This window comes from Syngnathus floridae, chromosome 3 (genome assembly GCF_059516105.1).
Source record: "Syngnathus floridae isolate MCC-2025c chromosome 3, RoL_Sflo_1.0, whole genome shotgun sequence".
NCBI lineage: Eukaryota > Metazoa > Chordata > Actinopteri > Syngnathiformes > Syngnathidae > Syngnathus > Syngnathus floridae.
This window is the reverse complement of record NC_142415.1, coordinates 9,299,152-9,314,341: the sequence shown is the minus strand read 5'-3', so window position 1 is coordinate 9,314,341 and position 15,190 is coordinate 9,299,152. Positions and strand designations below refer to the sequence as shown.

At 38.0% G+C, this 15,190-nt stretch overlaps 1 protein-coding gene across 1 annotated transcript in view; it reads left to right on the top strand.

Annotated features, from left to right (window-relative positions):
* Positions 1-15,190, top strand: part of fibinb (fin bud initiation factor b) — a 24,564-nt gene extending 9,374 nt beyond the window's left edge. The window contains exons 3-4 of the mRNA XM_088371276.1: positions 11,823-11,857; positions 13,258-15,190. Coding sequence (XP_088227402.1) covers positions 13,266-13,889 — 624 coding nt within the window. The 5' untranslated portion in view covers positions 11,823-11,857; positions 13,258-13,265 and the 3' untranslated portion in view covers positions 13,890-15,190. The remainder of the gene's footprint in view (positions 1-11,822; positions 11,858-13,257) is intronic.

Genomic DNA, 15,190 nt, shown 5'->3' with positions numbered 1-15,190 from the left:
AATGTTTCTACCAGTATTAACATCATTTTATGTCTCAGATGAGCATCACCCGTATTCACCATTTTGTGTTTTTTTTCCAGTCAACATTTTATCTCAAGCACATAAATAGATTTGGTCTGGTTACTTGTATTTCACCTTTGGTGAGCCGGTATTTGTCTCATGATTCAACTCAGATGATGACTAACTGTGGTTAAGACAACCTCTTTATTATGTGCAGTCTTTTATTCATCCATTTTATTTAAACGGGCAGAGAATAACAAACATCATGGGCATGACTTTGACTTACTGCGCTATTCATCACGATGCAAAAATGCTTCCAGTACTATATTACCTGGAGATTTTTTATCCAAACACCCTTAGTGATGGAAGAAAAGACTTATTTTACAATTTAGACAGAGGACACCCAAGACATTTACAAGGCATGCGCAGTTATGTTGTCACTACAGTCAAAAGCCACATTTTTCAAACAGAGAGAAGTGAAAGTGGTGTGACACAAAAAAGGATAGAAAGGCAAAGATACTTAGATAGACAGATGCTTAGATAGATAGATGCTTAGATAGATAGATGCTTAGATGCTCATGCTTTTTTCACCACTAGATGTCAGCCACTCAGCAGCGATCAAAACCTCCACTTGTATTTCAAAGTGGCATTTATGACGTATCCTTGGCATTTAACCTGTCCACTTGAATGATAAATGAGCACACAAGCGTAAAAGACTCCCAAGATGATGAGACAAACAAACATCATCAATTACTTCTGAGGATGATGCTAAAAATTTATTGAAGCCCAAAATTATATACTATATAATTTATATAGTATACTATATAATTTACAGTTGGTATAGTGCAAAAACACTGCATTTCTTCCAAGTTGTTCGGTAGCATAGGAATGTGAATGAATGACATGACTAACATAGTGAATCTTTCTCATGCATATCTTTGACTTGAATTGTACGGTCTTTGGCTGAGTCCTTAGAAATCGTTTCGTATGTTATCCTTTCTGCAACCTTGATTCATATCAGAGGATTATATAGAGTGCCTGACACACACACACATTTTATTTTGCTTATACGTGACACTAGGAACGCTCTGGACAAAACAATTAATGCAACAAAAAAATTAGAATGAAATCTCCCAGTAGGCTCTATTGACAAAAAGAGCTGACATTCTGCACCACAACTCAGAGTTGGCAGGAAGACAAAAGGGACTCTGACAAATATTTGTGGAAAATACCGGAATTCCATCCAATGACATTTGTTTGGATTTTCTTGGCTTTGGAGTGTACCGATCTGGTTTTTGTTTTGTTTTTGTTTTTTCAGAACCTGGGATTGAATGAAAAGGTTGACGTCATTGCCCGTTATTCTTCATATAACGTAAACTTCTTAACTACTTCATCCTTCCAAAGAAAAGTCTGTGAAAGCTCGATGATTAAATGATAACAGACCTTTTATATCAGAGTGTGGCAGCTGCGTCTGTTCAAATCTGCTCTTGGCCTGCTTTTAATACTGGAAGTTAAGCCAATGATGGTCCTGTGATAGGAATGTTTATTGTTGTGTGACCAATTTTTGCTTGGGAATCACCATTACCTATTTTGTTGAAACTCTATTTATATTTTCCTCCACATTTTTTTTTTTTGCGTATGTGTCTGGCTGAAAATAATGCAGCACTGACTAACTATTGGAGGGAAAATTATCCCACTGAAATTTATCACAACTTGGAGAGCAATAGTTCTTAAACTGAAACAAAATTCAATAGCATGGTTGAAGAAAATGTTCTCCTGCAGCTTTCCCCTCATTATAGAAAAATGTTCACGATTTCTCAAAATGACCACAGCAATATTTAATAGCTTTTTGAACAATGAGAAAACTTAAACCAATGCCTCAGGCTAAAGCTAAAAGCCCATTGACTAATCTCACTGCACATTTCATTTGAGTTTATGTGACAAATGGAAAGACTTTAGCAAATAATCTGAATCATGTGCCAGACAGACTGAGATAGGCATTTTTTTTCCGTGACAAAAAAACTCCACTGCAACTTACAATGCTTCCTTTTATATGGCTATGAGACATGTCTCGTTAAAGTTACTTTTCACTTAATGAAGCTCTTGTAGCATTTGTAGAAAATAACAGCACAAATAATACAAGGATTTGCTGCAAAACTTAGTGTATTCATTTATAAAACAACACAGAGAATATGATACAAGTTCTAACATATACTGATTCATTTAAAATAATAAAGTACTGAAAACGCAGCATGTGCTGCACTAATTAATGTATGACCTTCCAGTTATCGCAGTCATCTTGTGTCAGTTATCATTAGCAAGTTTGGAGTTGGGCGGAGAATTGCAACCAGGAGAGTGCTGACAAGAAACCGCCGTGATGACGGTAGGGTGCAATGTGGCCAAAATCAATCAGTATGCCAAGATGGTTCGGGAACCTCCAAAGTCGAACGGAGTGGGGCTTGTCAACTTATTTTTTGTACTTACATGGATTAACTGGTTTAAAAAAAAGTGCGCTTGCAAAAGCCAGTCTAAAAAGTGACTTAATATTTTCAACTGTGTGCGCCAGAGGTATGTCCCAGTTGAGCGTATTAATGGTGTCATTCACAAGAATCAGTACTGCCAGACAGACATATTTACATGGTCTCAGCCATCATTCATTTAGGAGGGGTGATCCAAAAATTACCGCACTGGTTCAACCGTGTTGCCAACTACCACAATATCTTACAGCATGTGGAAAGCATGCACACAAATTGAGCTCAAATAAGTGACCATGAGGCAGACTTTTAGCCGAGCTACTGAACAACACCATTGTGCTGTCTTTGAATGGATCTTTGATTACCTGCATGACACATATTCCACAGACAGTCACTTATTGCTCTGTTACAGCTGCTCAATGAGTGATTACACTTACTCGCAAACAGTATGAACCTGCCATTGGCTTCTATGTATGAAAAGAAAAGAAAAGAAAACTGTGCTGTGGTTATAAAATTGAAAAAAATTATTTCATTGCTGCCGATTCTCTCTTACGTTTTATCGACACCCGAGTTGACTATACTGTAGTCTTTGATACTATCTCAAACCTTACCCACCATTGTGAGCCTCATCCTTTGGCATCACACACATGCCAGCTGGTTTCACGCTCAACTTTCGAAAAATGCTTTCAGTTCATTCAGATCAAATATTTACAATACTTTCTTTTCGGAGTTACCACGTGTTCCCCAGGATTGTGTTTTTGGGCCTTTACTTTTCCTCACTTACCTCCATCCTGTATTGATTTTTTTCCACCAAATTTCTTTCAAACTTCTTGAAACTTTATAGCAATAAAACTGACAATTCTCCTCATCTAAACACTAAAATAACACTGTCTAAAGCTGACAGCTTTTCTTTCATAATTGAGTTCTTCACTTTCCCCTTCCCCCAAGAGTCTGGTTGTGATTCGTGATAGAGTTTCACTCTCACAAAATCACCCAGGTTTCACCTCTGTAACCAAACACTGCCACTTTTCTTGTCCTTAGCCTCATCACTTCTTGAGTCTTCTTCATAAATCTCTCAATATACTTCATCTGATGAAAAATGCTGAAGCCCATCTGCTCACCAAAACACCTCTCCGCACTAGATCACCTATTTCTTGCAGCAACTCCAATGGCTCCCGGTTATGTAAAGAATTCAGTTCAAACTCCCGCATAAATTTGTCAATCCATAATCTTTCTCTTTTATATCTGTCTGACATTCTCCATAACACCACTGCTGTTTGTTCTCTTCAATTTTCCTCTTCTGTGCTGTTTACTGTGCCCACTGTTTTTCATCATGGGAAACAGCTCGGTTGCTCAACTCTAAATCTCGCTGCCGTCTGCTATCTGTAGAATTTAATCATCTTCACTTTAAAAAAAAAAAATCATACTCAAAAGTCACCCTGTATGCATTTATTGGATGGATGGACGGACAGACGGATTTTAGAATGGCTGTATGGACATGGAACCTGTTTATAACACTAGTGAAGCCTTTTAGTTCTTATGATGCCCCTTTCTCATGTTTGTAGCAATTGTCTGTTTTTGTTTTTGTTCTTTTCTGACAATTCACAAGTTGTTATTACGAACAATAGCAGAAAATCAAAAAACATAGTATACCTAAGCGTTTTATGGCCACGTTTGGTGTTATGCCTACTGTCTGGAGTCAAGTTTACCTTGGGGATCTTTACAGAGACATTGAAAGTGAAAATGCGAGAGTAAAGACAAGGAAACCATGTTGTATGGAACTAATCACAGTCCCCTGCTGGATTTTATTTTCTTGTGACCTTAGGGAAAGAACTTAACAGCCGAAACAAGGTGTTATTCAATCAGTCGTGACAACAATGATTCTATCCGAATCTTTAAAACAGATGTTTGTATCGACGATGAAAAACAAAAGATCAGTTTTAGACTCTGTGTCACTTCAAAATGCAGACTCATTTTTGCTATGACGGAGAATTCAGAGCAGCTCGCTCAGGGCCTGGTTCTATTGATCTGGTGTATTGTTTATAGACTTGGTTGCCAAAGTGAATTGTCTCTGTGACCTCTGTTTTGATCGTTTGTTACAAAGAGACACTTACTTCCCCAGACACTGGGAAATTAAGTGCAAAAGTGTTTCAACTGCACCCACCGTAATTTTGTTTTTTACCTTAGTTTACAATCCAATTGTTGAAATGCTGAGTGTCTAATGGGCTGCCAATTTACATGTGTTGCAGCCTTGGAGCGCGTTCAGCCTATCAAAGTCAAAAGCATCACATTCATTTCTATTTCTGGCTTTATAGCTGAAGGTATTAGTTCTACTATGGTAGTGACAGATTGATTCACCGTGGTCAAAATAAAACTATTAAATCTATTTCTTTTATAGTCATGTGGACAACTTATTTGGAGTCAACATTTGTCACCAGTTGGAAAACAAAATGGCTCAAAATAATTGTAGGAGGAGAAAATGTGTCTTATGGCACTAAATGTGGAATCTAATCAAGAGAACTTTGCATTTCTTGCGTAATTCAACAAATGTCATGTTATGTGATAATCATGGCCAGGTGGTCCCAATGCCATCAATGTTGCTCAACCAGCAAATCTCCATTCAAAAGAGTTAAAACATTTCTGCGTCGTGTTCTATGTCAACATCAATTGTTATCACTCCCACCCCTCTTCTCGTTTGTATGAACAAGGATGCTAATATTTCCTTATATTATCACTAGATGTTAATGTTAGATGAAGCAATCAAACATCTCATCAACTCATTTCCACTCTGACCTTCTCTCCTTGTCTGCATGATATCATCATGTTGTACTACATTTCACAATTTAGTGAAGCATTCACATGTAATTTCGCTGTACATTCTTCTTGTGTAAGAAAACATTGTTCTGCACCAAGACAGCTGTTAAAATACTTTGTGCTGTCTCAGACATTGTTGAGACGTGTGTAGATGTGACAAATTGGATAAAAGTTCCACTTGTTAGGGTTTTGTGGTGATGGTGGTAAATGTGCAGGACGCCAGTACAAAGAAGCAAGAAGGCAAGGCAGGACAAATCTTAACAAAAAAATAAATAAATCAAAACCACAAAATGACAATCAAGTCACTTCGGGAAAAAAATATCTGAATGCTTAATTCCCAAAGTACCAAAAATCGAGATTCAAAGTAGCAAAAAAAAAAAAACACTCGTCACATCAGGAAACATGAAAAAAAACTACTAGAAACGTGACATGCAACAAAAAATGATCAGACAAAAAATGAGCAGACAACTAAATACAAACAAATTGGCAAGACGACAAGACACAATAAATATGTGGCTGGAGGGATCTGATTGATAGACAAAAGGAACTGGGCTGACAAGACAAGGTGGAGGCTAAAACAAGTTCTTAAGAACAGGAGACATAAGGAAACAAGACAAAACATAAAACAAAACAAACATTTTTGACATATATTTTAAAATGAATTTATTAACTGATCAATCAAATTAAATTTGAGTACTATGCCATGAAAAGTTGAATTGTGAAAGAGGATTTCTGCTCTCTGGAAGGACTGAAAATAGAGTCATTGCTTTTCCAAAAGGTCAGATTTCGAGCTCCACAACATTACCGCTTTTCTGGCTAGCTTTTGTCATTCAAAGCAGGGCGTCGTCATCACCGAGTAGCTAGAAACTTTGCCACCCGGTCTCCAAGCTGTCTTCAACATAATTGCCTTTATTGGCTTGGGCAGGACTCTTGTCATCAATGTCAGTGTGCAGAAAACCGCCAGCAATGTTTTTTCACGCTTGAAAATTTCTGGTAATCATTTTCATCAAAATTGTGGCTTCAATTCAGTTGCGCAGACTGGCCTTGCTGCTTTGTATATTGATTTTTCTCTCTATTCCACGTGTGTATGGCTGTGCGTCATTCTTTCCTTCCACATTCAAATTAGGTCCCTAAAGTTATGATCTTTTCAATCAGACACTCACTGAACAACCTTGTTCTCAGAATGTTTTAATTACAACCTGGACACAGTGTTGTCTTTGGATCAGATTTTTTTTTCGTGCAATTTCAGTGTCACTCCTGGGCTGGGCATGCATTCTACAATTGTATTGAGTATTGGCAGCATTGTAGTTGAGTGGTTTGCATCCCTGCCACATGGTTTTGAAATCCATGGTTGGAATCTCATTAGAGAGTTGACTCGCAAACAGTGGCCGGGTTTACCTGGTCTTTCAACCAAAAGTCAGCAGAGATAGACTTAAGCTTGTAGATAGAGTTCACAGTTGGTTTGACATACTTTTGGCAGCTTTACTCTTAATCGCCTAGATCTGTCTTTCACAATGTGTTAAGGCCTTGGTAAACCGCCGAGTTTTGAATTAGATTCCTACAAGTGGATTTTTTTTTTATATATTTTATATATGTGACTGCCATGGACTGCCAGCGGTTTTAATTAGTTTGGGCGTTTGGCCATTTAGTTGGCTTTATCTGAAAACAGATACAAACAGTGCCGTTTTACCGACCGTACTTGTTTTCCTAACAATGGTGTTTTATAAAATTAAAAAAGGCCTGGTAGCTTTTGATCATATGTAATACTGTTTCTGTTCAGGGAGTAAAAATAATCATGTTGGATAACAGCACTGCTGTAGCTTACAATTTTGCGATTCTCAGAATATATTCCTGGAATAGACGAGGACACACATGTAGCAGTGACTAGCATAGTAAAATGAAAAGATTTCTATGAAATATTTCTACGTAACATTTTTTCAAGTGCTTAGTAATTGTCTAATTACAGTAACAAGTGTGTTGAGGCTGTTGTTGGAAAGCTGACAGCATATACATCATTTTGGTACTCAAAGGATGTAAAACAACAAGAGTTGACATTTACTGTGGCTAAAATGTTTTCTAATCACTTAATATTTGTCGTGACTTCCTTGTAGACAATTCTTCACAGTTGTTTGGCTAACTGTGATTTTGTCTACTGCATTTTACATGTTAAATTGTATGCATATGTTGTCCAACTCAACAGTCATGTGCTTTGAATGTAATTTTGATGCATCTCCTTTCCATGCATGATTAGAAACACAGCCTTTGATTACAAAGCAAAAACATTGCTCCTGTTATAAATGAAAGTGACTTGTGATGGAACATACTATAGAGAATGATGGATTGTATGATTGACTAGCTGGTTTTAGATTTTTTTGTGCGTTTAAGAATGATCAAATTGTTATTTATTTGTAATTCTGAATCATGGTTGTTGTGACTCATTTTAGCTTCCTGTTTGAGTAAATCATCAAACACATTATGACGCAAGTATTTGTAGTCGTGTGTTTATAATTAAGTGGTTCGTCTAAAAGAGGGTGTTATACGTCAGTAGTTTCTGTGGTGAATCATTTTGAGCAATTAAATTCTGGAAGAACCTCTAGAAAAAACCTCGGCTGCAAAGTACTTCAATTTAATTCAAGCAAGTTTCGACTGAAGCAGAAATGATACATAGTCGATACATGGTTGTCCAGCGTAAAGATAAGAAATAAGTAAGATAAACAGAATATTGGCTGATTTTCATAATGTTTTGGTTTATCAGTCTGGACTGACCTTCTGCCAAGAGGCATTCATGGTTCCTTGTCAAAAGTGTCTTCATTTATATACCATAGTAAGTCAAGGGAAATGAGCATGACTATGTAGAGCAACAGCTGAGGTGTGTCAGAATACAGAAAAAAAAGATCTCGACACATAAGAACATGGAATGGAATAATGTATAAAACAAGCTGTCAAAAAAAAATCTGAAAATATTTTACTTTTAGACATTCTTCATTACAACTGGAAGTGTAAAAATAGGTTCTAAGAACACAACAGAGGAAAAAGAGACATTTTATGGAACGAAAAATCATGAAAAGCGTGTACTCTGTAATGACACCAACTTGTTCAACCTTCTGGATATTCTGATTTGGTGCAGTTAGTGAAACCTCCAATCCAGTTTCCCATCCTTTAATGAGCCAAAGCACCAAACAAAAAGACTGAAATAATAGTCATCTCAATTCATGCCCAAATTCACAAATCATTAAGATCGTTATCTGGCTCTTTCAGAGGTTGCCGATGAGCCGATCATTTAAATCAGATGTGTTGGATGAGAAGAAATATGGCAACATAGCGGCCCTCGAGGACCAGAGCTGGACATGCCTGATTTAACCTTATTTTACACTAATTTCATTAAATAAAAGTGCTCACTTATCCACTAATAATAAACAGAACCATTTATTGAATATCAGAGGAACAACGATGAACGCATAGTTTTCCTTCATGCGGTAAATATAAAGCATGAAAAAAAATTGGAAACCTAGCAAATGAACTTTGGGCCAAGATGCCACAGAAAAATGTTTCCCTATTTTTCATAACCAAATGTTGGCAGTATGCATGCATTGTTAAGTAAGTGTGTATGAAACTGGTAGTCCTTTATATAGTACACAAGACTACACAACACTAGACTATTGCACATACGGAACTTGTAAGAGTCTGCGCTACTGACACCATCCTGTCATCACTCGTTTTGCTGGGTCACTTCTTTGGCTTGAAATAATGTGGTAGACTGTTAGAAGTCGATGGTTTAAAGTGTGCATGGTGTCTGGACCTAATTTGAATCAAACTGTGACATAAGGGTAGTTTATAGTGATTCCAGATGTTCAACCGAAAAAGTTTTTATTGCGGTTGTTCAAACACGAGGAAAGTGAGGTACTTTTTCTTTGTGGTTTAAAAGAGATTTTTTTTAAAAACATTTTCAGCACAATTCTGTCTGAATTTGTTTCGAAGAGGTTGGATGAGCCTCGGTGAGCATATCCCTCCCAACAACTGTTCGCAAGTTAGCTTTACATTGATTTTTTTTTTTTTCCAAATACAGTATTCACTAACTTTCACCCAAAAGGTGCAAAGTCTACCACATTGTTACATCACATTTCCTTTCCAAAACACTCAATAAGCATGTGGGAAGTGATGACACTAATTCTTGAGGCTTTGTAGGTGGAATTTTTTCTTATTTTTGCTTGATGTGCTACTTTAGTTTCTCAACAGCCTGGTGTCTCCATCCTTGTATATTGCACTTCATAATGCAATGTTCAATAAGAGACAGGTCTGGACTGCTGGCAAGTCAGTCTTGTACACACACAAACGCGACATCCATGATTTCCCAAAACAATTTCAAATGTGTAGTCATCAGAGCAATGCACACTTTTTCATTCTTCAGATGAGCTCGGGCCCGCACAAGTCAGTGACGTTTCTGGGTGTTGCTGACAAATGATTGATTAAAAGTCTCTGTGATATATTTCAATCAACAGTTTTCCAGCATTCCTCTTTTGTAGCCCATGCCCCAGTTTTTGGCAAGGCGTCAAAGGCATCAGATTCAAAATGTGAGAATATTCTAAATGGAAAATGCACTATAGAAATTTGATAAATTTTGGTGCTTAACCAGGGGAGACGAAGCTTCTTGACGGGTGTAGTGTGTGGCAGAACCATCTTTGCAAACAGAGTCAAGTCTGGCCCAATTATTCATGACACTTTTTGCCAATAAGCACATCTGCCAGTTGCAAGCTGCCAGGTCAGCTCACCATGTCATTACCTGTTAAACATCTGTCCCCAGTCACATCCTGCAATTAAGCCTGCACCTAATCATCAGCTTCTGCCACTCCTGCTTCTCCATCTCGCTCCCCTTAATTAAACACTCGGCATGTGAGGCTGCTGTCAAGCTGTAGGTGCGTGGACTGTGCAATTGTACGCTTCTGCACAAAGAAGTCGACTCCCTTTCTACCTCACAGTTCTTGTTTGTTTTCACAGTTTACCTCTAATTTGCCACACAATAATGTTGCTTCTGTTTCTTACCAAGTCACTTCAGCTACAAGAGGAAGCACAAATTGGGTGAGCTTGCATTAGAGAGCAATGATATGTGCGGTTACTGTTAATAACTTTCACAGACTTCGTTCATTTAATGGCACATTACTGTGTGAGTGTCTCTCGAGTTCATTTCAGATTGATTAGATAAAAATGACAATGCAATTCATTAAATTCCAAACTGGGGAGTGTACCGAGCGAAAGAAAGAAAGAAAGAAAGAAAGAAAGAAAGAAAGAAAGAAAGAAAGAAAAAGCAAAAACACAAAGAAAATCACTTTTCCAGTCTCTCTATTCGATTTTCACAGCACAAGTAGTTTTCTGTCCAGGACTGAGCCCTTAAATAACTTGGCAAACGTAAATACGGTCATAAACATCAGGGCCACAGAGACATGAAGACAGACTTCCTAGCACGCAATATTGACTCATGCAGATTTGCTCAGACTGGATTACATGAGGATTTTCTATGTTAAATTTATTCTCCAGTTCCATCACTAAATCAAAAAAAATAAACCAAAACTTACCAAACTGTCACGTCAATTTAAGACTTTTGGATCAGTGTCACAACCCCTACGCCTTCCAAATAAACAGTCATGCAGTGGGAAAGCCGGTGGTCTGCGTCGTTTCCATTTTCCACTGGAAAGATATTCTCATGTGAGGGGAATCATGATTGCCTTTTGAAACTGAAATTATTCTTCAGTCTAGGGAGAGAAAACTTGATTATTTTTCAATTACATTTGTTTTACAGAAAGGTAACAAACAGCCTGATTTTCATTTCTGCATAATTCGGCATCTAAAAAAAAAAAAAATGTATTGCAACACTGTTCTGCATGTGAATTGTGGGCTATAATAAATACAAATAGGTCAAATGCTTCTCGGTATAAAAGTCACATGTAGTCTTATTTCTTTCAAGCTAATCCTGACTCTTCATTTAATGCCAGCGGGCGATGGAAAGAACAGGTGGTCACAGCAAAATGTGCTATCTTTACACCTTTTTTATGTATCCCGGAGCAGCTGATTTAGAGTTTAGTATGTGCTGCCAAGAGACACATTGAGAAAAAGACTTGCATTTGACAAACACACACACACGCACGCGCACACACACACACACACACACACACACACACACACACACACACACGTCACAACATGAGGCACACCAGTTCGTCCCAGTACCATCTAATACAGCACTATTTCAGTTTTATTATCCTGTTCATGATTATGGTTTTAGATTGTGGTGGTGTAAAACCGCACCGCAAGCTAGACCTGGAATGCATTCATCGTGGATGTAAATGAGTAGGGCTCTGCAGAAATCGGTAGTGACTTGCAATGAGATGCAAATTGACAATTAAAAAGTCACAATCTGAATTTTTGTATTGGTGAGAATGATTCATAGCATTGCATGTGACGTATAAATATGTTAAGCTGTTCAGTTATCAATTAAGAAAACCCATCTTACCAGAGCTTTTGTTGTTACTTCACTTTTAGCCTCTCTGCAAACTTGGAGAGATGGACCCTTCCAGGTACGTTTAATGCGAACTAGCCTCTAACAGAACACGCCACACAGTAAACAAAAAGCGAACACAGATATAGGGTTTGAGTCCAAGGTCTGTAAATAACGTGGAGAAAAGCACTTGTACAAGAAATAAAAATTGACAAATGGCAGACAAAACATTTACGATGGTACTTTAAATGTTAACAGCTTTAATTAAATTGAAGTTGAATGATTGAAACAACTACACGAAGAGAGGTTTAAACATATGACAATAAAGGATAGTATTGACTGGTGTTTTACACTGACCTATAAATTACTTAGTGATTATTATACTGAAACCAGAAAATAATTAAGTGCAAAGCAGCCATTACTGACAAATATTTCTTAGAACATTATGACACTTTTTCATTAAAAATGTGTAATATGTCAGATTGTACAAGGAGCAATGGTGAAAAAAGCTTCCTTTGGTGATTCTTAGTTGTTTATGAATAATTTTTTAATCTGTCATTCACATTGTGTGTCCCTTTCTTTCTAAGAATTTACATTGTTATGATTCCAAATGTGTTTACTATGTGTACAGATTATGTAGATCAGGGGTGTCAAACTCATTTTTTTTGCGGGCCGCATTTTAGTTATAGCTTCTTTCAGAGGACCATTATGACTGTCAACCCAAATAAATGTATGAGTACCTCATATTATATACAGTAAAAGCTACAAAACAAACTGACAAATAACTTGTTTTCAAATCAGACAAGTAAAGACTGGTCAAATATTTTTAAAAAAAGATATTATTAAAAGTGAAGACAATTTGCAATTCTAGTAATGACACACGAATTTGATGCACAATTTGTCTTCGCGTGCCACATAAAATGATGTGGTGGGCCGTATCTGGCCCCCGGGCCTTGAGTTTGACACCAGTGATGTAGATATTCAAATTATATTTTCAAAGAAAATACACTTTGTTCTTCTGTCTCAACTCACTCTAACACTCTCCTTTTTGTGACTTTTTTGGTGGTGCGCCAAAGTAAGTCGTGATATTGCAGCCACTGGGGTGCGATTCCTTGCAATAATGAAAACCAGCAAGTGCTCCTGTTTTTTGAGTAGTAGTAGTAGCAGACTGACCCCTCCAACCCGTGTGCTGCCTTGAAGTGACGACATGTAATCCGAGACGGGCTGGGAAAACTTTTGCACAACTCCTTTTCTCGCCACTCCATCCATCCATATGATGCGTTTGTCGCACCAACCAAAGTCGGAAGTTGAATGGTTTCCATTCAGAAGCTCGCCTTTACTCTAGCTGCGTAGTGGAAGCTGCCAAGGTGGCACACTTCGACGATAGCGCTCTTTTGAATGTTCGAAATGCTTCCGTGTAGAAGTCTGCAGTAGTTTGTTTGTGTGTGAGTGGTTTTTTTATTATTATTATTTTGACAGACAACAGAATGGCTTTTACGCACTTGCTGCTGTGTGCGGGGATGTTGACACTGCGTCTTTGTGGAGCCTACTATAGCGGACCTCTCCAGCCAGAGATGTCGAATGGCACTTTTCACCACTACTTCGTGCCGGACGGCGATTACGAGGAGAACGACGACCCGGAGAAATGCCAACTACTTTTCCGAATGACCGATGAACGAAAGTGTGGTCCCGATGAGGACCAGGACTCGGTCATCCGGGACGATTTCACCATCATCAGGCGGCAGATTGAAGACTCTGCCCGGGTGCTGGAGGGGCTCGGGAGGAGCATCTCATACGACTTGGACGGAGAGGACAGCTATGGGAAGTATCTGCGGAGAGAGACAACGCAGATAAGTGACGCGTTCACGAACTCCGAGAAGTCCCTGCTGGAGCTGGAGGTGAAGTTCAAGCAGAGCCAGGAGAACGAGTTGAAGGAAGAGCACCGGCTCAGTGACGACTTTCTCAACATGATCGTGAGCACCCGGGACACCCTCAAAGAGACAATGGACATTTCTCTGGGCCTGAGGGACAAACATGAGCTGCTCTCGCTCATCGTCCGCAGTCACGGCACACGGCTCAGTAGACTGAAGAATGAGTACATGAAGTTCTGAGACAATAGCCCTGATATTCATCCCCCCACTGTACTTTTATGATGTTTGACCTTGAGGGAGCGCAATTACACACAGGCACAACCAAGTCGTTGTACTCTTACTTCTGGCAATCAATTTTGATTCGACATCACTGTGTTTGTATTTTGCAGTGCTGCAAACCAGTCATGAACATGTCCATCAAAAATGAGCATAACCCCCTTTTTATATCACTTTTTGCTGGCTGTGCAAAATTTTAAACGCCTCAATCTTGGGAACAGGCAGTGGTGGAAAATAGATCACCAAGTACAGTTTTCCCCCATTTGATGCCAAGTTCTGTTGTTTATCTAAATGTCATTTTCATTCTAATTGAGTTGTCAGCTGTATTTGTCAGGTTTGACCTAAAAAAAAAATCATTCTCTATAGCATGGTGTATTTTGCTGAAGTAATATACCCATTAGGCCTCAGGTACTTTACTTATAAATTATAATACATACTGTTGTGACTGTAATAATAATCCCAAACATTTTATACACTTGAAAATCTGTTTTTATCAGATTTTCTTATGTCCAAGGATGGAAATCAGCTACAACTCATTTATAATTGTGCAATACACAAATAGTTCTCATTAGGCTTTAACTTACAGATTGATTCTATTTGGGTTTATGACAGACAGCTTCCAAATCTATGAGGTTCTCAAAGTTTACCTTTCATGGAAAGTGTGATCCATTTAACCACAACTGTATACTGTACACAGACACACGCACAGAATTCCTGGAAGCAGCCTTGATTGTACCCCTTAAGCAAGACACATGTCTGACAGATTTGCTGGATAATCTAATTTTCAGGAAGGGAAGAGCAGGCAAAATGGAGAGAAGTATTCAAACCATAATAATTATTTACTGAGTATTTAGGATTTATTTTTCCAACGTTTGTAGGGATGTTTATTCCTAGGAATTTTGTAACAGGCCAGCAGGTGTTGCACAGTTCCAGACTGTTGGGGTGCTAAATATTTAACTAAAAATGTAAGGCAGGCAATATAAAATGTAATGTTTATGTTCTGAAGCTATGTATGTATGTTGAGTGCCAGTATCTATCTTAAAAAATATTTTAATGTGTATTCTTTATTCATGCTAAGGTTGAAATGGAGCATCCTATGTGTATTGTAATATACAGTCTGTGTGAGACAGCGTACATGTATAAATATATAATATAGTAGATAAAGACTGCAGGCAGCACTCGAGAAATTCAACCTCAAACAGCAATTTGAGTGACCTTATCAGATTGTGTTGTGTTTTCACAAGTAAAGAGTTGTTTGAAGTGAA